The sequence below is a fragment of the Lissotriton vulgaris genome, chromosome 2_2, assembly GCF_964263255.1.
Source record: "Lissotriton vulgaris chromosome 2_2, aLisVul1.2, whole genome shotgun sequence".
NCBI lineage: Eukaryota > Metazoa > Chordata > Amphibia > Caudata > Salamandridae > Lissotriton > Lissotriton vulgaris.
The window spans coordinates 8049962-8073679 of NC_141688.1; the positions used below are offsets into that span (position 1 = coordinate 8049962).

A 23718-nucleotide genomic window follows, 5' to 3' on the forward strand; every position below is an offset into this window, starting at 1 on the left:
GTAGAATATCCCTTTTGCGGGGGTGGCAGGCCTCACTGGCTTGTGAACACAAAATGGTGGCAGGGTGTGCACTGTTTTAACACACAGGTCTTAGCACAGAACAAAGGCCAAATTAGGAGGGAAAACAGATTTGTCACCAAGGATTGAGAGGGAAAAACTACAGAGGTTGGACTGCAAATCCCACAATTCAACACGTTAAATGCAAGCAATCATGGGCAGGGAAAACCACATGTTTAAAACACAAAACAGGTGATGAAATATGAAATCACAGGCAGGTCAAAACTGCAATTTTAAACTAACAACCACATGCAAAGACAGTAATCACAGAAAGGGAAAATCGTTTTTTAAACAACTTTTGTTTTGGGAAGAGATAGCACTAGTCTGTCTCCTTACCACTTCCTGGACTCTGCTCACTGCAATCTGGGGCACAGGTAGGCTGCAATTCACAACCTCTTTCCAAGTTTTTTGGTCGAGTGGCAGATGGTCTGAGGTGGAGGGGTAGGGTGTTCAGGACTTCGCAGCGAGGAAGGGGGAAGGACTTTCCATGGTCTGGCGGGTCCATGGGATGGTGTCCAGGGCGGCTGGGTGGGGCAGAGGTGTCTTTTGGGTGCGTGGAAGGAGCGTGGTTGTTCCGGTGGTGGAGGGCCTTGTAAGCGTGGGTGAGGAGTTTGAAGGTTATTCTTCTGTCTGCCGGGAGCCAGTGAAGTCGGGGAGGTGTTGAGTGATGTGGCTGTGCCAGGCAAGGAGGAGGACCAGCCTAGGCTGCGTGCACGCATCACACTGCTGCACGCATCACACTGCTGCACGCATCATACTGCTGCACACTGCTGCATTGCTCACACTGTTACACGGCTCACACTGCTGCACGCCTCACACTGCTGCACGCTGCAGGCCACTCACTGCTGCACGCCACACACTGCTGCACGCCACACACTGCTGCATGCCACACACAGCTGCATGACGCACACTGCTGCACTGCACACACTGCTGCACGCCTCACACTGCTGCACGCCTCACACTGCAGCACGTCTCACACTGCTGCATGCCACACACTGCTGCACACCTCACACTGCTGAAGGCTGCAGGCCACACACTGCTGCACGCTGCAGGCCACACACTGCTGCATGCCTTACACTGCTGCACGCTGCAGGCCACACACTGCTGCATGCCTCACAGTGCTGCACGCCACACACTGCTGCACACCACACACTGCAGCATGCCACACACTGCTGCATGCCACACACTGCTGCACGCTGCACACTGCTGCACGCCGCACACTGCTGAACGCCTCACACTGCTGCACACCTCACACTCCTGCACGACTCACACTGCTGCACACCTCACACTGCTGCACGCCACACACTGCTGCATGTCACACACTGCTGCATGCCACACACTGCTGCATGCCACAGACTGCTGCACACATCACATTTAGTTTTTTATGCCAAATCGACTTGCTAGACCTGGCCAAATGTTTCTTTTGTCCAGACTGGCAAGTATTGTGAAGAGAATCCCAAATATTAAAGCATTATGATTTGAAGTAAACATAATTTGCTTGTTATTTAAAATAAAAGTTAAGGGTTCAATCAGACCCTGCCCAGTCAATCACACTGTAGGTGAGGGACTCTGAGCCTATCCCCTGCCCGCCCAAATCTAATTACAGCGTGACACCCGAGATGAATGCACCTCTCAGCACAAGTCTGTGAGGAGGGGAGGGAGATGATTATACACACAACCCAGCATCAGATTGGGAGGGCAGACATTGGGTGATGGGATGGTGCCTGGGGGTTCCTCTGCTTTTCTTCCCTACTTGTCCAGGCTAGAGCCCTGAAGCCATTGTTTGCTGGGAAAGGGGGAGAGTTAGTGAATTGGCCTTGCTGTGTGCCTGTTAGTACCTTCGCTCCAGTGTCTTTCAGGCCTTGGTGGGGGGGGTATGTTTGCATAAACTGTGAGGCATCTTTCCCAGATAGGAAAATTGAGAGGATGTAATGTTAGGGTCAGATCTGCCTAATACGGAACTATGGAAATAAGTTTGAGTCCCAGTATCAGCTCAACATCCTGTGATTCTGGGCAAATGATTTTTATGTTTCATATGTGCCTAGGCTCAGAGACAATCTGCATTGGTACGACATTTCCATAATAATAAATGTAACCTTTTGCACATGGGAAGTAAAACCAAATACTCTACAGATAGCAGAAATAGTTCTGTATTATCAAGCACAATTGGCACTAAGAAAATGTGACTCCCATTAAATGCCTGCCTTCAAGCTCCGCCTCTAGCCCCGCCCACAATTGCCCTATCTCCATTCACTGCTTAAATTGATGAGTACCTGCACTTACTTTTTCCCATTTAAAGCACTGGTCCAGGGACAAGATGGGGCCTGAGTCTGTGCAGGCTAACATTCCCAAACAAGATGATTGGGGTGGGTCTGAGTCTGCCTCTCCTGAGATTGCTAAGCTGGATCCGGAGTTGCCTGTGCACCGCCCTGAGGTATCTGAAAACTCTTCGGTGGCGCCTCCTAGTAGCCTGCTTGTGGGCATGGTAACTACTGGTATGGTCTGAGAAATAATCCGGAGCCGTCCTGCCAACTGAAAGATTATCAGACTGTCTTTTTGTTTGATGTTTAAAATGTAGGAAGTCAGTAAGGACAGTTGGTGTATGTTCAAAATCTGTTTGGATAGGAATGTAGTGTCTCCCTATGACGCAACAGGCGCAACCCGGACTAGCACATGGTCGAAGCAGATTGGAGGGGTTCTCTTGGTAGACTCCTAAAACCTGGCATACAGTGTGGCAGTTTGAGGTCATGTGGCCTCAGCAATAAACTGGAGCCCGCGCAGATGTGACATCTGTGACACACAGCCGCCGGAGCTCGGCATACTATCCAAATCTGCTCTGTGTCATATTTGCTTTACGCCACACTTGCCTGCCCTATAACGCTGTCAGTCCTGGGGCACAAAAGTGTCGGATGACACCACAGATGAGTCCACAAGACCAGAACCAGAGAAATGTCCTTCTACCACATCGCCTACAAGACATGGAACACCCTGTCCTCCCACCTCAGGAAATCACCCTCGATGACACCTGGCTCTTCTGCTCAGCACTTAGTCTGATCCACTGAGCCCTCCCATAGCGCTGTGAGACCCTCACGGGTGAGTAGCCGTGCTTTACAAACCCTGATTGATTGATGGTCTGCAGGCTTTTCTCTGAATGGAAATATACACTTTAGAAAACATGTTTGCGACCTGTAAACAAAGTTTTATGAACTTACATGTTGAATGCAAAAGTGCAGAATTTTAGTTGGCATCTTATTTTTCAGTAGTGAACCTGCTTCATTTGTTGTAGCCAAGTCACAAAATGATGAACAACATAAATAATCAAAATGCATAAACAAAAAATACAAGTAATATACATGGAAAAAGGTTTTCTAGCACAAGTTAGAACATAAAAAACATAATTTAATGGTTTTCAGCTGCTGAAAGCTGTTAAAGTTCCAGGTGAAAGTCAAGTGCAAGATCAGGAATCACAGGAAGAATCAGATCTGGAATTAAGACTTACTGGTATTTCCACATTTATTAATGGACCTTTAGGGTCCAACTCGTAGTGTGCTGGAGTTACTAGTGCCTTCCAAAATTGTAACTCGGTTGATGGGAAAAATCCAACTAAATTACTTGGCCACTCATAATAAGGAACGAAGAGTAAGGAAGAACATATTTTACTTTATTTTTTTAAATATGTATGTTCTTTTATATGTTCTTTGAAGAAAAGGGCTTGCTTTGATCTAAATGCACCCGGGATGTTTAAACTACGCGCAAACACAGGTACTCTCGTCAGATCGGAGACACTTCGTTAAACCGTTTTCGAAACTCTACTCGGGTGAGTGTGGGCATCACATAAGTAATTTTTGCTCACTTGTTGGATAAATTTCGTGAGTCTAATATAAGGTGTTACCGTCCTTCATCGTTTTCGAGTGGTCGCTTCACCTGACCCATTGTTTTGTGAGTTTTTTCACGGTTCGCTTATTTTCACCTTGATTTATTTGAATTTTTGGCTTTTCTTACATGTTGAAAAACAACAAGAAAGTAGCCTGGTCCCAAATCGATGCTTGTGTGCCATGTGGAGCCTAGAACCTAGAATCCATTAGTAACACTTAAGTGAAAACACTGAGCTAGAAAAAATCCCATCAGCCCACCCATTTGGTGGAATATCGTCACGTGGGAGATGTATCATGAATCCAGATCTTAGTCAAGGCATCCAATATTGGTGCAAAAGATGGATTCTGTAGATATAGTCTTAGCCCACAGTGTTTCACTGGTGATGCCAATGGAGTGCAGTGCAGGTGAAAAAAATGTGCAAGTAAATATAAAATTGACTCAAAGAACCAAAAATGAATTTATTGGGTATGGTGCTAGGGTCAAGATTAAAACAACACTAGTTCACAATTTTCGTTTTTGACACGTGTTGTCTTTTAACCACGCACTGGTGTCGTAGTGTAGTTCCTATATTCCCAATAGGCTCTGCGCATTGGGATAATATATACTGTAGTTAGACATAGGACTGAGGTCGACTAGGTCTCTACCGAATATATTAGACTTAATAGTGTGTGCCAGCTAGCTCAGAGGTCACTAGAAACTTTCTCGATTAAACAATAATTAAGAAAGCAATCTCTAGAGTTGCGGAAACAATAGACAGCTATTTCACTCAGTCAATCGTGCATGCTTCGTTTCAACAGAGGTGCTGAGAAAATAGAGAGACGGGCAAATAAAAGGTATTTATTGAACAGTCTTCTTTCTCAAGCATAACAAATTAACTGCTTCAATAGTAAAACTGGTTATAAAGTACAAGGCATATAATACGAACAGTATTATAAAGTAGTACTGTAAAAGCATGATATGGTTTATAAGCCATAAGTTGCTTAAAATGTATATAAACCACATACAGTGATAAAATGACAACTAAAAGTACTCAACTGGTGCTTCTAAAATACGCCTACCCCGATGTACTTAACCTAAGTCTATTACGAGGGAAGAAGTAAGTGAGAAGTAGTTTACGTTTAGTAATTCTCTGCCAGGAATCTTATTCCAAGAATTCTCCGAGGGTCTAATCAGCTCCGTACCTTGGTTTTAGAATGAAGGACGTCTTGTATCTCACTCTCGGGACTCGATCTCCCAACAACCCGCAAGGGTAGCCTGGAAACACTGGAGCTGGATTTCTCGGCAGGAGAAAGGGCAGCGCCTCTCAGTGCGTCAGCTTGGAGGGTCGGCTTCCTTCGGCGCTTGCTGCTGCAAGGCGTCGGGCAAGTAGTTAGTCGATCTGCTCCAAAACCACTACGTGTTTGGTAGGGCAAATGTGGGCATATTTATACTTTGAAGGTGCTGATTTTGACGCATGATTGGACTTAATAACATCACTCAAAGACTGAATTCTTTGAAAACTCCTGTATTTCTTGGATAATTTAATATTCAAGCAGGGGGAAGTCCCGAGCTGCAGAGGGCGGGTTTCTCCAAGAAATCGTTGTTGATTCTCGGAACTTAGTGGAAGTAGCCATGCCGTATTTGGGCTGCAAGGCTTAGTCCAAATATGGTAATGATTTCTATGCCTATATAAGGATAGGATTATATATACCTATATAAGGGCATAAATCGGGAAACTTTACACTAGGGTCTTATATTCGTTTACAACATCCACTCCACGATTTTAAGTTTAATAATACTAAAATTTTTAGCACTGAACATATCTAAAGCTAGTGTTTACAATCCCATCCCAAAATACAAAAAAATGCACTTGAAATGGTTGTATACGAGAAAAAAATGAGCATTTCTACAGTACACATTTTCAGGAAGGGAAGTCGTTCTATACATAGAGTATGCTATCTAAATTATGCAAGCTGAATGAATCTCGAAATTACATTTATGAAATGCCTCTTATAATACAGAAGAAAAGGTCGAGACCATTTAATAACATCTCATATCAATAGTTATAGTATTGAGGATAAGGCAAAATATTTTCTCTAATCAGTGTTCAAAAAAATTATTTCTTGTTCTCTATGAATAATTCTACTTTAAACAGATTACTTTGTGCCAAAAAGGTCAATGATTTGGAGAGAAAAAGTTCAATTAGTTATGGAAAAAATAGAGTTCCAAAGTTAGAAGTCTTTGTTTTGAAAAATGAAGGCCGAATTTCATAGGTCAGGGAACACTGTGTGCATGAATCAAAAGTTATTCTCGGTGTCAGGTGAAAACATCAGATCGTCTAGGCTGGCAAAGAAATCGTCTACCACAGTAGGTGAAAGTGGAACCACTTGATCCAGCAGGTCAATTGTGCACATATGAGAGGTATTGCCATGAGCGCTAGGTGCCGCATTAGCAGTGTTCAAATCAGATGGTACCTGTGTGCCTGTTGATCCTCGTACCTCACCCTCAGTTAGACTTACTGGTGAGATCTCAATGAATGCCGTCATCAGAATTGGTAGTCGCTGGGGACAACACGATGCATGAGCCGTTACTGGACCTAGCAAAGCGTCGATATCCGATGGCAGGACTGATGAAAGTGTAAGACAGATGTCTAACACGCATTCCTCTCCGCAAAGCAGGCATCGTAGAACAGGTAAGATGCAATCTTGCCAGATTGGTCTGAACAATAAAAACTAGGTAGTGTTCAGATTTCTTAAACGAGCCAAGCCAAGAATCTGTGTAATCCTTTCACTATACCTCATGGCAAGGAGCGTTCCTTCCATTGAAGTTTGGGTATCGCTGGTGACCGGACTTGCCATATCAGAGCAGTAGGAATAAAAATAGAATTCCTGCTACGAGTTCCAAGATGAGGGGCAGGCCACCGAACACAGAGTGCACACAATTTGGAAAAATGCCAAGGACTGCTTCAAGTGGTGCTAACAGTCCCGAAAAAAATGTCTTAAATACATGTGCGATGCCTCTGGTATCAGACATTTTTAAGATTTTACTTAACATTTCTGCTAAATGTACTGGGCAATTTGTTGATAATAATGCCTGTATCTCTGCAGATGTCCTCGCAACTTGCAGATCATACGTTTCTTTAGACGAGGTCAGGGGTACAGTTTTTTGCAAAAGAATGGCTTTTAGTCTGCTTAAAGTATCAATTCGTATAGAAGAGATATTCATTGAAGGCCATAATGCCGTCCCACTGTCTGTCTTGTGTGGTGGATACAATACTTGCATACAGCAAGTGACCATGGACGACACACTAACAAGATAAAGTTTTCCTGGCATCATGCCACAGCAGCTGTGATCATTCAACATAACGTAACTGCCATTGGATAGCTGCCTGAAAATGGGTTCTATCACAGTGGAGGGTGTACAGTGCTGGTGGCAAGAAAGGTTATTTGCAGAACCTTCGCAGGCCCCATGTAAATTAATACCTTGGCACAAAAGTATACCACTTAGTGAGTTCTTACAGTTTTTACCACTAAGAAATATCTCTTTTCACTTATTCCAAAATTTGTGTGTGTAAGGTAAAGTCCAGGTCGACTTAATGTATTCTTTACCGAACCTTTCATACAGGCCCGCTGGTATGTGAGGTAGACAATACTGGAATTGGAAATTCGTCACTGGTATCATGATGGTGCCATGAATTATCCGTTCAATGACAGGTTTCTCAGAAACTGTCAATGGTAATCATCCAATTTTTTCAATGCTCAGCACCATATAGTCTGCTCCTCTTTATGCCAAAGAGATTTGTTTATCTGTAAGATTAAACACAGAAAACAATGACGTTGTATTGATTAGCCGCCATAGCATGTAGCCTGAACGAAGATTTTGTAACGTCCAGCCAAGCTGCATTATAGAACGTAATTGAGACTGGCCGTGTTGTAACATTAGCAAGTCTTTTTCTATTATGTCAATTGCAGAGGACACAATGCTGTCCAATGAATATATTCTGGAGGACAGAGTCGTTAACCCATTGTCCACTACAGAGAGAGCTTTCTCTAAATTAATATGATCAATTTCTTGTATTCTTTCTGCAGTTTCCATTTGCGTTATTTTCCAAGCTTCGTTGTACGCAGCGTATATACCGGCGTATATGAAACGTTTTTGATGTGGTTTGTGAGGCCCCATTAAGAAATCTCGCAAATCACTTCCTTCTTTAAGTAAAGATAAGTGTTGTTTGATTTGTGGAAGTGTGGATGTCTGTAGCCACTCAAGGCATAGTTTTCCTACACTGTATTTTGTTACTATCCCTGGATGTTGTCTCTGGGAGTATCTTGGATCTGGCCTGTTCATTTTTAACCCCTTTGTTATGTTCAGGAATCTGTCTTGACAGTTATTAGTGTCTGTGGGCCAGATTAGCCATTTTTTCCAATCAGGATTAGTTCTGTTTTGTGTTCAAATATATTGTAAGTCTACCTCCTTTTCTGTTTTACCATTACTTTCAGAAGTGGGCTTAGGTATAGACGGTTTATTTAAATCTTTTATCTTAGCCAGGCCAAGACAAGAAGTTTGTTGAACAGTGTCATTTAAAAACTTTATTTGTTCTGCTATAATGCAGGCTCTGAGCAAGGCTTCTAAACTTTGCACCTGCCATTCTTCCGAGCCCCAGACAGTTTTTGTCTCAATGTTGACTTTCCAAAAGTCAAAACCTAATGTAGACAGCTGAGCTAGAAAGTTTGCAGAATACATTTGTTTAGTATTGGTCAACATTGTTTTCATACCTGTCCTATTTACATTTCTGAAATAAAAAGTTTCTGGATTTGTAACATTAAACCCTGAGTAGTATGGAAACTTTCCATAAAATGTTTTTGAGCTGCCTTTTGGTGGCGTTGGACAATGTTCCCATTGATTATATGTAAAAACATTCCTAGGGCTTGCCGATTTATGCAAATAATGGTGACCATAATGATTAAAACAATACATTTTTTCATAGTATGATGACCCTTCTAAATAGTCATGTTCATTAAATTTTGCAGACAATTCTAAATTTGACATCATATTATTAATAGTCTCAAAGTCCCAATCATCAGAAAATGTGCTGGTCACTTAAGGAAACCTTGAACTGGTGTGGAATCTTCAGCAGTTTCTCTGGGCCATAGATGTCATAATCAGTTCTGTCCCATGCTATACCACCAGGTATAGGAACGGCTGTGATGTTCACTGATGACAGGTCTCTTTTTTCAACATGAGATGATTTGTGAGGTTTTAGGACCAAGTAGATTTTCTGACTTGCTGTGTCCATTATAATGTATTTTCCATCAATCATTCTTCCCAAGCTTAAAACCAAAAATGAGCCAGAGCAGGAGGAAAAGTACACCTAATATAATCCAAAATTCAATCCATGGTGAAACTAGATATATTTTTTCAAGTTGATGAAAGAGTTCCGTGATTTTTTCTTTGATAGTTTTATTTGCTGGCATGTTTTCATGTTCACTGGGATCCTTAGAAAAATTATCAAAGTTGATGAAATAGCCACAGGCAGTTCTGTCAATTGTTTGAATTGCATCGGGATTCTTTGAAATCACTGGAGCTGATTCTTCCTTTGTCATATTTGTATAGTCAGAAGCTACATCATTGTGGACAGGTGTTTCTTGACGAACTCTTGGGTCTCAAGAGTCACGAGTTCCATGGCATTGTTACATATTCCTTCTTTTCTTACTGCATGTTTATCAAAGGTGATAAGTCTTTCAGTTTGAACCTCTTGGATAGTAGCAAGATACGGTCTTCTGCTACTTCTTGGGAGTCCACTAGGCCTACCACTTATTACTGGCCACATGTTGTAGTTTGACCAGGTCGATGGATACAACTCTGTTTCCCTTTTTACCAGCAAGGGCTAGTAGTACTACTGATCTTGATCCTTGGATTGCCAAGACAGGTACTGCTTTTCTGTAAGAAGGCCCAAATTCCTTCTTTACGCCAATCTTTTCCCTGACCAGATCCCTAATCTTTGGAATCCAGACAGGTCTTGCTGGGACAGGTGGTTTTTCCTCAGTGCTGTTGGCTTTTGTGTTATGTTACTCAGACTTCTTCTTTTTTCATTTAAGTCCTGTAAAACAGCCAAACGATCTTTGTCATCAAAGTTTTTGTTCTACCACTGAAGTCTGACGATCAAGGTCTTCGATTAACATTCTAGTACCAAATAGTAATTCATATGGAGTGATTCCCCCCAGAGAATTTCTTGGCAGATTATTAAGACTACGTTGGACACTTATTAGATGTTTGACCCACCCATCACCCGAACCTAATACCTTAGCTGTTATGGATTGCTTTATGTCATGTTTTTTTCTTTTTTTCTTTCCACTACCGCATTACCCTCAGGGTGGAAGGGACTAGAATACCGCAATGCAATGCCCAAGCTAGCCATGGCCTCTTTGTAAGCTCGAGAGCTAAACGCAGGACCCTGGTCAGAATGTAGCGTGCCGATTGCCTATGTGCCGATAAAGACTCGCAGATCCTTTATAACAGTTTTGGCGTCAGCCGAGCGCTGGGGCCACATCCAAATACATCATGTTCTAGTAGTTATGGGGCCGCATTTGTCTGTAGGGACGACTGCGGGTAGATAGTCTAATGCTGTCTAACAGAGGTGTCTGTATCTGGCTGGCTACTCTGTAGTCAGGTATCTGGGGCGGTTCATTACTGCGATCTCTGCTGCAGTTTTAGCAATTAATTTCAAATTCGTAAATTTGGACGCTCAGTCCTGGCCACCAGTACTTCTCTTCTAGTTCACGTACAGAGATTTTGAGATCCCTTGATGTGACAGACCCTCTCCCTGGTGTGCTCTGAAAACCAAAGCCGTCCTCTTGTTCCTGTTTGGAATTACTCTGTCCCCCACTCCAGTGATATGAGCAAAAGGAACGGAGTTTGCATCAATTATGTATGTATTTGTGAGTGGATAGTTCCGAGGTAACGCTGCATGATTGCCATTCATTGCGGTTTCACTGATAATAGCATTTCACTGTCTATTACTCTTTTTGAGCGGTTTATTGTAGCTACGGAAGCCGTTTGCAAAGCTGCCTTCGCGGCTTCATCAGCCAATGAATTCCCTGCAACATGAACGCCATCACGCTGATGACTCAGTGTATATATCACATGAGTCTTTTGTAGTTCTTTCTGTAAAAGAACCATTGGTTCCCAAAGCATTTTATGCTTAATTGTGCCACCTTTCGCATCTTTGGAACCATTTTTAACCCAGTTCTGCAGATACTCATTGTAAGATTGGACGCAGTAATATGAATCGCACACTATGAGTGTGGGGAATTCGCGATTGGTATTTTCAAACGCCATCTTGAAAGACTGTAGTTCAGCTCGCTGAGCTGTACAGTCTCCGAGTGATTGAGTTTCAGTGAGCATATGTATAAATTTGCCTTCGCGCCAGCGACCTTTAACAATTGCGCACGCAGCACTATAGGCTTGTTTACCCCAATTGCGGGCTGTGCTGATCCGTCTGTATATATTATACAGCCGTAATGTTCTAGAGGCAGAATCTCGGTCGGCAGAGGACATTCGTGTTCATATTGGAGAAATTCTTGTGTTTTTAAGCTAGGATCAAAAACGTATTTAACGTCTGTTGCAGCAAGAGAGTTAACCCATTGTATCAATCTTGGATGCAAGGCTTTTGCATTAGGAATGCTTGCCTTTAAAACTGCCTCTAAGGCAGGTACAGGTGTGACGATCATTATGCATCTACCCTGTGCAAGAGCTCTCTCTTTTGCTACTGCAGTTTGAACCGCTGTCAGAATTTTCTCTGTAGAAGTGAATTTCATTTCTGCTTGTGTGTACAAGTGTGATTTGTAAGCTGTTGGTACCGTTTCTCCTTCATCAAAGGTTAGGTATGTGAATCCGCATCTCCCTGGGATGATTCGGATCACAAGGTTGCGCACGTTTTCGCGTGTGTCTAGCTGTGTTTTTAATAACATGTCTGTTTGGACTGAACGCAAAATTTCTGTGTGTTTTTGTGTCCAATTAATTTGTTTGAAATCAGGTTTGATTAATTGGTAGAGAGGTTTATTCCCTTTCTGCGTAATTCAGAACATAAGTTCTTCCAAACCTAGAATTGACTGTAAGTTTTTCAGCGTTTTTGGAGGTTGGAGAAGCGCACATTTCTCAAGAAAGTTTGCTGCCAGGCTTTTGCCTTCACTTGACAACTCATAGCCCCAAAGTAGGACATTGAGGTGGGCAATTCGTCATTTCTTAAAGTTGAATTTATATCCCTATTAGAATCGGGGGTCTCCGGTTGGCACGGGTAAGCACCTGTGACAAGCAGGGATGCTCTCCTCTACGTAGGGCAGGGAAATTACCCCTTCAGAATAACCCCTGCTCACCCTATGGGTTGCATGGCGCGAGCAGCCAAGGCTAATCTTCAGGGCGCTAAGTCAGTTAAGCATTTATGACCACATACAGTAAATACAATGACCCATCACAAACGGACACCAGTCGTAGAGTTGTATCAAAAATACGTAGCTTTATATCAAAATAAGCAGTTGAAGAATTATCACAAGACCCATATAACGTTTAGCGAATGAGGCCACTAGATTTAAATAGGCAATTGTTCCCTTTAGTGTTCGTTACCAGCAAGGTACGCTGTAGTTCGATGAACGATGGATGACAGGTAAAACAGAACGTTGCGGACCCTGGATCTGATGTGAACTCGACCTGAGTTCACGTGTACCTTGTTTCGAATGTCCGAGGTGTTTCAGGGGCGACCTTGGCGGGGCGGACCCGGGACGAGGCCCGCGGTTCTCCGGGGATTTATCCGGCTCGAAGCCCCCTCGAGGTGCGAGGCGGGTGAGTGGGACGGTGGAGGGTTGCGGCGATCCGGGAATGAAGCAGCTCACTAGGCGAGGTGCCGTTCAGGCCTGCCGATGTGCTGCTTCTTAGTACGCCGGGTCGTACCTGTGGATCCAGGCAAGGCATTTGAGTTCATAATCAGGCAGGTGCAACACCGGGTCTCTGGTACCACGTACTAGAGACTCTTCTTGAAGTGCGGCACGGCCTTGGTATACAGGAGCGCAAAGCGAGACAGTCAGGTAGGTATCGACGTACCGACCGTCCGAGGTTATCAGATACGCTCCATGCAGATTCCGGCAGGAACAGGTGAGAGGCGCACAACGCGCTCCGTAGCCGGCGAGGTGACAGGAGGGGAGGCGGCCCTAAACCAAAAGCGGGAGAGCGGCTCGAACTTGAGCAGGCTCTCAGTCAGCAAAGGCTGCCAGGCTCCAGAGGGTCACGACCAGCAGGAAGGGCGAGAGCACCCGAGTCACGATTCCGGCAAGGGAATAGAACACAAGGGCTCTTTCAGCAAACGAGCACAGGCAGAATAGAACCCAATGGTCCTGGGGTTCAGGTCTGGGGGCAAGCTCAGATCAAGCCCTTGGAGATAGTTTCGAGCACAATAAAGCAAAGTCCTCTTTGGTCTTTTCCTCTCCTTCCTCAGCAAGGCACCACCACAGGTCCTTTTAGTTGGGAAGAGGTTCGTTGTGGAAAACTGGATCTAATTTCTAAGGAGCAGGGCTCCTACCTTTATACTCGGTTTCTTTTGTCTTGGCAGGCCAGGGGGGCCTTTGCATAGCTCATCTCAGCTCTTGAGCACTCTGTTTTGCGAAGTCTGGCTTTTCCTTTCAGTCTGCAGGGCAGGCCCTGCAGACGCTCCGCAGGAGGTGGAGCCAGCATTGTGGAGACAAGTACAGTCCAGGAGTTCTCTGCTGATGGTCTCCCCTCTTTCTTTACATGGTGAAGGTCAGAGTCGTCAGCCACTCCCCAGGAGGCGGAGCCGGCATTCAGGTGGCAGAGCACAGGCCTATCTCGAGTCAAGGGGCACTCCCCCCACCCATCCTGGTTTAATCATCCTATTCACCACCTGTCTTCTCCCAGCCCTGTCTCTCACACAACCAGACAGCAAAATACACATACGAGCAGAGGCGACTGAAATGGTTAGACAAGCAAAGGCTAACTTTCTAAAAGTAGCATTTGCAAACACAGGATATTAAAATAAACTTTACTAAAAGAAGTATTTTATTATTCTGAGTTCAGGCATACTAAACTTGACTCTCTACCGTGCTCTCTGAGTCTGTCGGGATTATAGAGTGTAATAATTCCGGCAGCTCGTCTCGTCTATGGAGAGCAGGTAGCCTTGCAATAGTGAAGAACGAAAAATGGCAGTAATTCACTATCAGGACAAGCCACGCATCTGGCTTGTCCTACCTTAGGCTTACAATGCACCCTGCCTGAGGGCCTACCAGAGGGGTAACTCACATGAAGTAAAGGGAAGGGTTTGGGGCTGGCGAGTGTGTGCACTTGCCCAGCTAGCATGATAGTACGAGACTCACGCAGGTTCTGCAATGGCAGACCTTAGACACATTTTACACGGCTGCTTCTGTGGGTGGTACAACCAGTGCTGCAGGCCCACTAGCAGTATTTGTACTTACAAGCCTTGGCACTACTAATGCACGCTACTGGGGACCGACAGTAAGTCAAATGAGCCAATCATGGAACTCAATCTCATATACACTTTACATTGGGAGCACTTTCACTGCGGCACGGATTGGCCGCGGCGCAGTGCCCTGAGCATCGAATACCAGAAAACATCGGAGGCACATCAGCAAAAAGAGGAAGGGAGACTCACGCCGAGGTGCCAGGTCTAACACGTGTCCCCTCCAGCTGAAATGTGGGGAGAACTACCCTACCCCAGGGAGTTCCTTATCACTAAGGCGGAAAAATCTGGACAGACAGTCAGCATTGGCGTGATCTGTGCCAGGGGGATGTTCCACCATGAAGTCCATACCCTGTAGGGAAATGGACCACCTCAGCAGTTTCGGGTTTTCACCCCTCATTTGCATCAACCATCTGAGGGGCCTGTGGTCTGTCTGAACTCGGAAGTGAGACCCAAACAAGTAGGGTCTTAGCTTCTTCAGTGCCCAGACCACACCAAATGCTTCTCTCTCAATTCCACTCCATTTCTGTTCCTGTGGAAGCAACCTCCTACTGATCAAGGATACGGGTTGGGCCCAGCCCTCCTCAGTCATCCGTGAAAAAGCAGCCCCTACACCATGCTCTGAAGCGTCTGTCTGCACTAGGAATTCCTTGGAGAAATCGGGAGCCAAGAGCACGTGAGCCGTGCACATGGCAGTCTTCCGGGTGTCGAACGCTTTCTGACAGGTGTCAGTCCAGATCACTTTCTTGGGCTGCTTTTTCGAAGTCAGCTCTGTCAAGGGTGCAACAATGCTGCCGTATCCCTAGACAAACCTCCTGTAATACCCTGTGAGACCTAAGAAGGCTCTCACTGCAGTTTGGGTCTTGGGGGGATCCCAAGCCAGGATGGTCTCAATCTTGGGTTGTAGGGGCGCCACCTTGCCACTCCCTACTTGGTGTCCCAAGTACACCACAGAACCTTGCCCGATCTGACACTTGCTTGCCTTGATCATGAGGCCTGCCTTGCGCAGTGCCATCAACACTTCCCAGAGGTGTTGCAAGTGTTCTTCCCATGTGCTGCTGAACACTGCAATGTCATCCAGGTAGGCGGCGCTGAACTCGGACAGCCCAGCCAACACCTGGTTGACCAATCTCTGGAAGGTGGCAGGGGCAATCTTCATCCCAAAGGGCATAACTCGGAACTGGAAATGCCCATCTGGTGTGGAGAATGCTGACCTCTCTTTGGCCCTCTCGGTTAAGGCGATCTAACAGTACCCAGACGTCAAATCAAACATACTGAGGTTCCGGGCAGCCCCTAGCCGATCGATGAGCTCATCAGCTCTGGGGAAAGTGTGCGCATCAGTCTTCATGACTGAATTGAGTCCTCGGTAGTCCACAAAGAACCGGAGTTTGGGTGTGGCACCCGGCGCTGCAGCCTTCGGGACCAAGACCATTGGGTTGGCCCAAGGACTGCTGGAGGATTCAATCACCCCTAAAGCAAGCATCTTTGAGACCTCCACCTTGATGCAAGCTCTAGTTACCCGGTAAGCCTTGTGTTTGATAGGTATGCTGTCTCCACTGTTCACATCATGGACGCACCAATCTGTGACACGCGGAACTGGGAGAACAGATCAGGAAACTGTCCCAACAGTTGGCAGCAGTCACCCTGTTGCTCAGGGGTCATGGAGGGTGAGAGGTTAACTCCATCCACTGACCCGTTGTGCTCTGAAGCGACCAAGAGGTCGGGAAGAGGTTCGGTCTCCGCTTCCGTCCCATCATCGGTAGCTAAGAGCATGCCCACTTCGGACCTCTCCAAGTGGGGCTTAAGGCGGTTAACATGTAGGACCCTCAAAGGGTTCCTGGGAGATCGCAAGTCCACCAGGTAGGTGACGTCACTCTTGTGCTCTACAACCTCAAATGGACCTGTCCACTTATCCTGAAGTGCACAAGGCTCCACTGGGGCCAAGACCCACACCTTTTCTCCAGGCTGAAGCTCTGCCAGAGTGGCATTCTGGTCGTACCACCGCTTCATGTCCTCCTGGCTGGCTTCCAAATTTGCCTCAGCAAGGTGTCTGAATCGCCTGGTCTGTTTCCTGAAGGCCAGCATGTAACTGTATACAATCTGGGGAGGTTTCCTGGGAGATTGCTCCCAGCCTTCCTTTACCAAACTCAAAGGTCCTCTCACGGGGTGACCTACAGCAGCCCAAAGGGGCTGAACCCTAGAGACTTCTGCGGCACCTCGCGGTATGCGAAGAAAAGGCATGGCAAGAGGACGTCCCACGTCATGGAACTCAATCACATATACACTTTACATTGGGAGCACTTGCACTGTGGCACGGATTGGCCTTGGCGCAGTGCCCTGAGCATCGAATACCAGAAAACATCGGAGGCACATCAGCAAAAAGAGGAAGGGAGACTCACACCAAGGTGCAAGGTCTAACAATCCTTCAGATGAACACCCAAGTATTATGGTGTTCACTCTTTTCAAGTGTACGTCCAAGTCGTCGTCCGTAACATAGATGTCATCGACATAAGATAATGCCTCATCATCATACGTTGTAGTAACTCTGTTACCCTAGCTGAAAGTAACCCTGGGATATTCTTGAATCCCTGGGGGAGACAGCAAAAAATTGTTGCTGGGTCCCCATTATTGAGAAAGCAGTCAAATGTCTGCTTTCTGGTGCAATATTTTGACAGAAAACAACCATTTGAAATGTCTAATGTTGTTTTATATTTTTAAGCACTATATTACTCATTAGTGCTGCACTATGTGCATTTTGTACTGCAAAAGTTTTGCAACAAGATTTTAAGTGTCTGTAATCCAATACTAGATGATATGAGCTGTCTGGTTTGGAGACAGGAAACAAAGGATTGTTCATTGGTGAGGTGCATGTTTCAATCACCCCTTGGGATTCAAGTTGATTTACAATCTCCCTGACCTGTTTTTTGGATTCTTGCTTAACTAGATACTGCCTTTGTGCAGTGGGCTGACTTTTTTAACTGGATTTTGTGGGGAGGAGATTCCTTGTCCCATCCTACATGATATTTATATAATGCTGGAGCCTGAGTGACTGCCCATTTTCTGGCATATGTGTATTTTTTATGAATTAGAATGTGATTTGAGAAAGCTGGCATAATTATCTCTTCCCATGTGGGCACTCCCTGACAAATTCAGGTGGCCAGTCTTGTTCAGGTAAAAGAATGGCATAGCCTTTAGAAAGCTTCTCCCATAATAGTGCTTTTATTTTCCTGGTTATGTCCCCCTCCATCCGGAGTGTTACTTCATATAACTTGTGGGGTATGCTAACCCTGGTATCCGCAGTTTCAACTTATATGTATTCATTTATGTCCACTGTCTCCAGATGATCCTTCAGGATCCTGCAAACTATGCTGACTTCTGCTGCGCTGTCTAGCATTGTTTGAGCCCACTCCCCGTTCTTGAGTTGTGTCCTCAAGATCCTCGGCATGTCTGATTTTTATGCTTGCCACCTTCTTTTTGGAAAATTTAGATTTTTTACTTTGATGAACGGGCTCTTTGTCTTTGGACTTGAGGAGTTCTTCCTTGTGTTCTTACCATCCTCTTCTTTCAGATTTCTGCGAGGAAGTCTGAAAAGATCGAGAGGGACGTGCATCATTAGCTTGATATCTGTCAGTTTTTTTCAAATTATCCCCATTTCTAAGGTTATATCTCTTTTCAGAGGGCTCCCTTTGGGGTGACCTGCCTCCCTGTTGAGGAGATCTTCCTCTGGACTGAGAATGTTTTTCTCCAGGAGGAGTCTGTTTATTATTTTCCCACTTCTTCTTATGAGTAGTGAGATTATTTTTAATGAAAACTTTTTCAAGATTTTCAGTTAGGTGGGGCTTTAAGGGTTTCCCACCCAAACTATCTCTACCTAGTTCTTCATAGGATTTTTCAATATTTCTAGCAAGCTCATATGGTTGTTCTGCTATATCTGTTTCTTTTAATTTTTGGCGGATTGCCACGGATGCTGTTTCACCTTAAACGTTAGCTAATAATATAGCTGAGACCTGTTTGAAATCTTTCAGTAATTTCATAGCTAGATTTAAAGCAGGTTCTGGACCGTATTAATTTTGAATCTGTATCAGGACGTCTGGTATTACTGCCATAGACGGTACACCATGTGTTTTTGTGTAGATTGAAGCAAAGACTGTACCCCAAGTGTCACAGTCTTCCACATGTGTTGCAATCCCCATTGGTAAACAGATTGTCAGAATTCTGTGTTTTTCATGAGGTGTACTATCAGGAAATACTGCCTCTATTTGGGTAAGTTTTTGAGCTAACCAGAATGGGATTTGTTCCCGTTTTGCGGGTAATTTTCCAATGACTGATTGTATACTCTGGGGTGTAATTTTGTTTGAGTTCCCCTGGTACGGGGTGTTTTGTGGAATTCTCATAGCTGGTTGGACTGTTAAAGTCCGCATGACATATTGAACCAATTGTCTATGCATTTTAATAAATTCTTTAGCTGAGCTAACCGTTCTCTATCTGACATATTTTCAACGTCAGGATGTGGTGTATAGCTAGCTAGGACCGGCCATGTAGCTCCTGGTCTACCTAGTGGACCGAGCCTGGTAATGTCATTTTGATGTTGTAGGGCGCCATTAAACCAGAACTGATGCTCTAGGTAAGTTAGTGGAATTTCAACGTCCTCGAAAGGAACATATTCCGCTGGAGGTTCCTCTGGTTTGTAGTAGTGGAACTCCTGTGTTACTGGATTTGCTTGTGGAAAAGTAATCCAAGAATAGAATACCTCTGTCTGCTGATATTCATGTGCCTCTATCACAAATATAACTTTACCACCTCTCAATGATACCCCATTTTCTATAAGTTTTATAGTTATGGTTTTTCTTATATTTGCCGGGATGACTATAGCATCCTCGTTGTTTTCATCAAATCCTGTAACGTCTAAACCCGGTTGGTTCGCATTTACTGCAGCTCCACCAGTTATGTTGTTGTCGCCGTTATTCGACATTGTTTAATGAAAGTTTGCAGAACAAGTTTCAAGGAAACAAAGATTAGGTGCACAATATTTTGGAACACTATATCCTTCAACGTTGAATAAATCAAAAACCAATACATAGGATTTTTGTCCTACTCAGCTTCGGCGGATATTATGCCCTTTCAACCACCCCAGATGTCTATTGGAGTTTTTACGGGAAAGAGAGGTCTGTGTGAAAAGCACAACTCAGTTACTCTAGTATCTAACGTTAAATTATCGCCTTACCAAACGTTGGGCCCCATGTAGTGTAGTTCCTATATTACCAATAGGCTCTGCGCATTGGAATAATATATACTGTAATTTAGACGTAGGACTGAGGTCGACTAGGTCTCTACCGAATATATTAGACTTAATAGTGTGCCAGGTAGCTCAGAGGTCACTAGAAACTTTCTCGAATAAACAAGAAGGGATTAGTTTCTGGCAGCCTCATAAACATGACAACTTTGTTTCCAATAATTAAGAAAGCAATCTCTAGAGTCGCAGAAACAATAGACAGCTATTTCACTCAGTCAATCGTGCATGCTTCGTTTCAACAGAGGTGCTGAGAAAATAGATGGGTGTTTTCATTAAAAGGTATTTATTGAACAGTCTTCTTTCTCAAGCATAAGAAATAAACTGCTACAATAGTAAAACTGGTTATAAAGTACAAGGCATACAATACGTACAGTATTTTAAAGTAGTACTGTTAAAGCAAGATATGGTTTCTAAGCCATAAGTTGCTTAAAATGTATAAAACACATACAGTGATAAAATTATGACTAAAAGTACTCAACTGGTGCTTCTAAAATACGCCTACTCCGATGTACGTAACCTAAGTCTAGTACGAGGGAGGAAGTAAGTGAGGAGTAGTTTAAGTTTAGTAGTTCTCTGCCAGGAATCTTATTCCAAGAATTCTCTAAGGGTCTAATCAGCTCCGTACCTTGGTTTTAGAATGAAGGAGCTCTTGTATCTCACTCTCAGGACCCGATCTCCCAGCAACTCGCAAGGGTAGCCTGGAAACACTGGAGCTAGATTTCTCAGCAGGAGAAAGGGCAGCGTCTCTCAGTGCGTCAGTTTGGAGGGTCGGCTTCCTTCGGCGCTTGCTGCTGCAGGGCGTCCGGTAAGTAGTTAGTCGATCTGCTCCAAAACCACTGTGTGTTTGGTAGGGCAAATGTGAGCATGGAAGGTGCCAAGTTTGAGGCATGATTGGACTTAATAACTTCACTCAAAGACTAAATTATTTGAAAACTCCTGGATTTCTTGGATAACTAAATATTCAAGCAGGGGAGAAGTCCCGAGCTGCTGAGGGTGGGTTTCTCCAAGAAATCGTTGTTGATTCTCGGAACTTAGTGGAAGTAGCCATGCCGTATTTGGGCTGCAAGGCTTAGGCCGAATATGGTTATGATTTCTATGCCTATGTAAGGATAGGAATAAATATACCTATATAAGGGCATGAATCGGGAAACTTTACATTAGGGTCCTAGATCCGTTTACAACAGTGTACAACACTCCTGGCATTCTTCTTGGCGTTTTTACTAAACTTCATCAATTCTTATTCTTTGACTACACGCATTACATCAAAATAATTGGCATGTTGGCACGTTCTTTTACTGAACCACTTGCTTACACTAACATTTCTTATACTAATTCCCAGTTTCTTCAACTTTGCAGACATTGAGCCCCTGATGAAGGGAAGTCGCCCAAAATGCATAGGGCACATGGGCACATGTTCTAGTGAGTCCTTATCATAAGAAATTGAAACTGTCATTATGATGGAATAACACAGGACGTTCTAAAGATTCATTAAATATTGAATGAAATTTGAAGAACTTCTTTAAAAAGGATCAACTGACTGAATTAGCTTCTTCGAGTGCTGGTTGGGGACACCCCTAATACATGGAAGCAGCACACATTTGTATTCTCATAAATGTCCTCACACTCAGGATGATTTACCCAACAACACCACCTACCCTTCTCGACTTTAACTACATAGCATACCGAGGGGTGTGTCAGTTCTTTGACTTGCTTATACAAAATGATGAACAACATAAATAATCAAAATGCATAAACAAAAGATACAAGTAATATACATGGAAAAAGGATTTCTAGCACAAGTTAGTTAGAACATTAAAAAATTAATTTAGTCGTTTTCTGCTGCTGAAAGCAGTTGAAATTCGAGGTGAAAGTCTAGTGCAAAATGAGGAATTACAGAAAGAATCAGATCTGGAATTCAGACTTACTGTTATTTCCCCATTTATTAATGGACCGTTAGGATCGAACTCATAGTGTGCTGGAGTTACTAGTGCCCTTCAATATTGTAACTCAGTTGATGAGAATAATCCAACTAATTTACCTGGCCACTCATAATAAGGAACCAAGATTAAGGAAGAACATATTTTACTTGATTTTTTTAAAGTTGTATGTTCTTTTACATGTTCTTTGTTGGAGAAAAGGGCTTGCGTTGATCTAAGTGTGGGCTAAATGCTCTCTGTTTACACCTGCATCACCAATAGCTAATGGCCTACATTCTCTATTATTTCCCTGACCAGATCGTTTACGTGGCACGAAATGCCAAGGATGTGGCTGTCTCTTCTTACCATTTCAGACAGGCAAACAAACTGTACCAAGATCCCGGGACCTTTGCACAATATTTGGAGGACTTCATGGTAGGAAATGGTATGCTACATTCTTCTTGATTTTGTACCATTGTCGTGGTTTGATGGAAAATGCTTAAAAAAGGTGTTTATTCATATTGCTTATTTATGAGGTTGTCTAAGTATATCACTACCCCAACTGCCAGGCCAGGTCCTCCCTGGACCGGAAACAAGCAGCCTGGCACCAGGTTTTACTGTATCATCCCTCATCAGACAGGCTAGCTTAAATCCAATGGCATAGTGACCACGGGACCCAGATCTGGGCATACTCTTCCCACTTAGAGCGACTACAGCAACACAAAAAAGAGGATGGACAGAATGGTGAAAATTGTCAAACATTGTTACTTTTCTCACCATGCCATTCTAGTTTCAACTCAGCCGTATGCAAATCAGTCTTGACCCTGTATTGCAATTTTCATAATGAATGCGCTTTATAATCCTAATTCAAAGACAAACAGCAGTGGGTAGTAGTACAGCTTCACCACATCCCCAGAGTTGTTTTTCAAATTTCAGTAACAGACACAATATCCAGTAGTCAGGTGTGTGGATTCCAATACTTCAAGTTATTTTCCTTCATACCGCCTCAGTTAAGAATCAGATAGCAATCCTGACCTGCGGAAATATTGCTCCTTACGGCATCAGTATCTCCCTCAGAGTAATAGATCTGAATACATAGACACATAATGAGGCTCCAAGTCTGTCGGAGCAGACACCACAGCTCGGAAATAAGTAGCAGTAGTTACTTCTCTATGTTGCTGTCTGCTGTTTGAATTTTATTCTGTTTTTTATATTCATTAGAGGTTTTAAAATCCCCTGCCTTGTCCGATTGAAAACATTAATTTAATTGCTTGACACATGTGACACACATGTTTGGTGAGCAGTTTGTGGCTTCTTGCACTTGTTACTTTATATTGACAAAATAATCTTGAGTACTAGCAGATAGACTTTGTTGCATTGATAATTGATACAATGGATGTTTTCATCTTTTCTTCAGTTATCGCTATATTGTAAATATCAAAGTGAGTGCTTAATGTTTCCCTGGCACCCTCAAACTTCTTTTTGAGTGATATTTGTTGGTGTCTAGATTTGAAGGTCATGAACATTGATTCACCAAAATGGCATGGGTATTGGTAGTGGCCTCTACCACATTTTGACATCAGTGACATCACATGAAGTGACATCATGTGATGCTTGACCCTGAATCCCAGGAAATTGTTCCAGCAGACCACTTTCCTGATGAAATCATAATAATTGGCAACACTGAAGCCTACCATATATCCCAAAGAGAAAATGTATAGCAAATTACAGGGAAATGCACAAAAAAAGAAATTTGAAAAAACAGTAGTAGTCCACAATAGAACCCAAGCAGATTCCAGAATTTTCCATCACAGAAATGTGAGAAAAATGTAATATGTTTGAGCTAAATTTAAGGTTTGCCGTTGATGGTTGTAAACGTTGGGGAATCCATGTAAGTCATACCTCCCTGGACTCCCAAGGGTGTCTAGCTTTCAGATATGTCTGATATTTCTCTACATGGCTGCCGAGCCCGGGGCTAAAAACCCAGGTGACCCCCTTACAAATCCAGGTTGTTTTGTGACAGATCATTTTGAAACGTTTGATATGTTTTGGGCCCTTCCCTGCCATGGGCACTTAGCCGACCCACACAAGTGAGGTTTCATTCTTATTGGGAGACT

The 23718-nt window shown here is 43.8% G+C and overlaps 1 protein-coding gene across 1 annotated transcript in view; it reads left to right on the forward strand.

Annotated features, from left to right (window-relative positions):
* LOC147728932 (sulfotransferase 1 family member D1-like) overlaps positions 1-23718 on the forward strand; it is a 388090-nt gene that overhangs the window by 244134 nt on the left and 120238 nt on the right. Inside the window, exon 5 of the mRNA XM_086959172.1 lies at positions 21920-22046. Within this exon, the coding sequence (XP_086815298.1) occupies positions 21920-22046 (127 nt within the window). The remainder of the gene's footprint in view (positions 1-21919; positions 22047-23718) is intronic.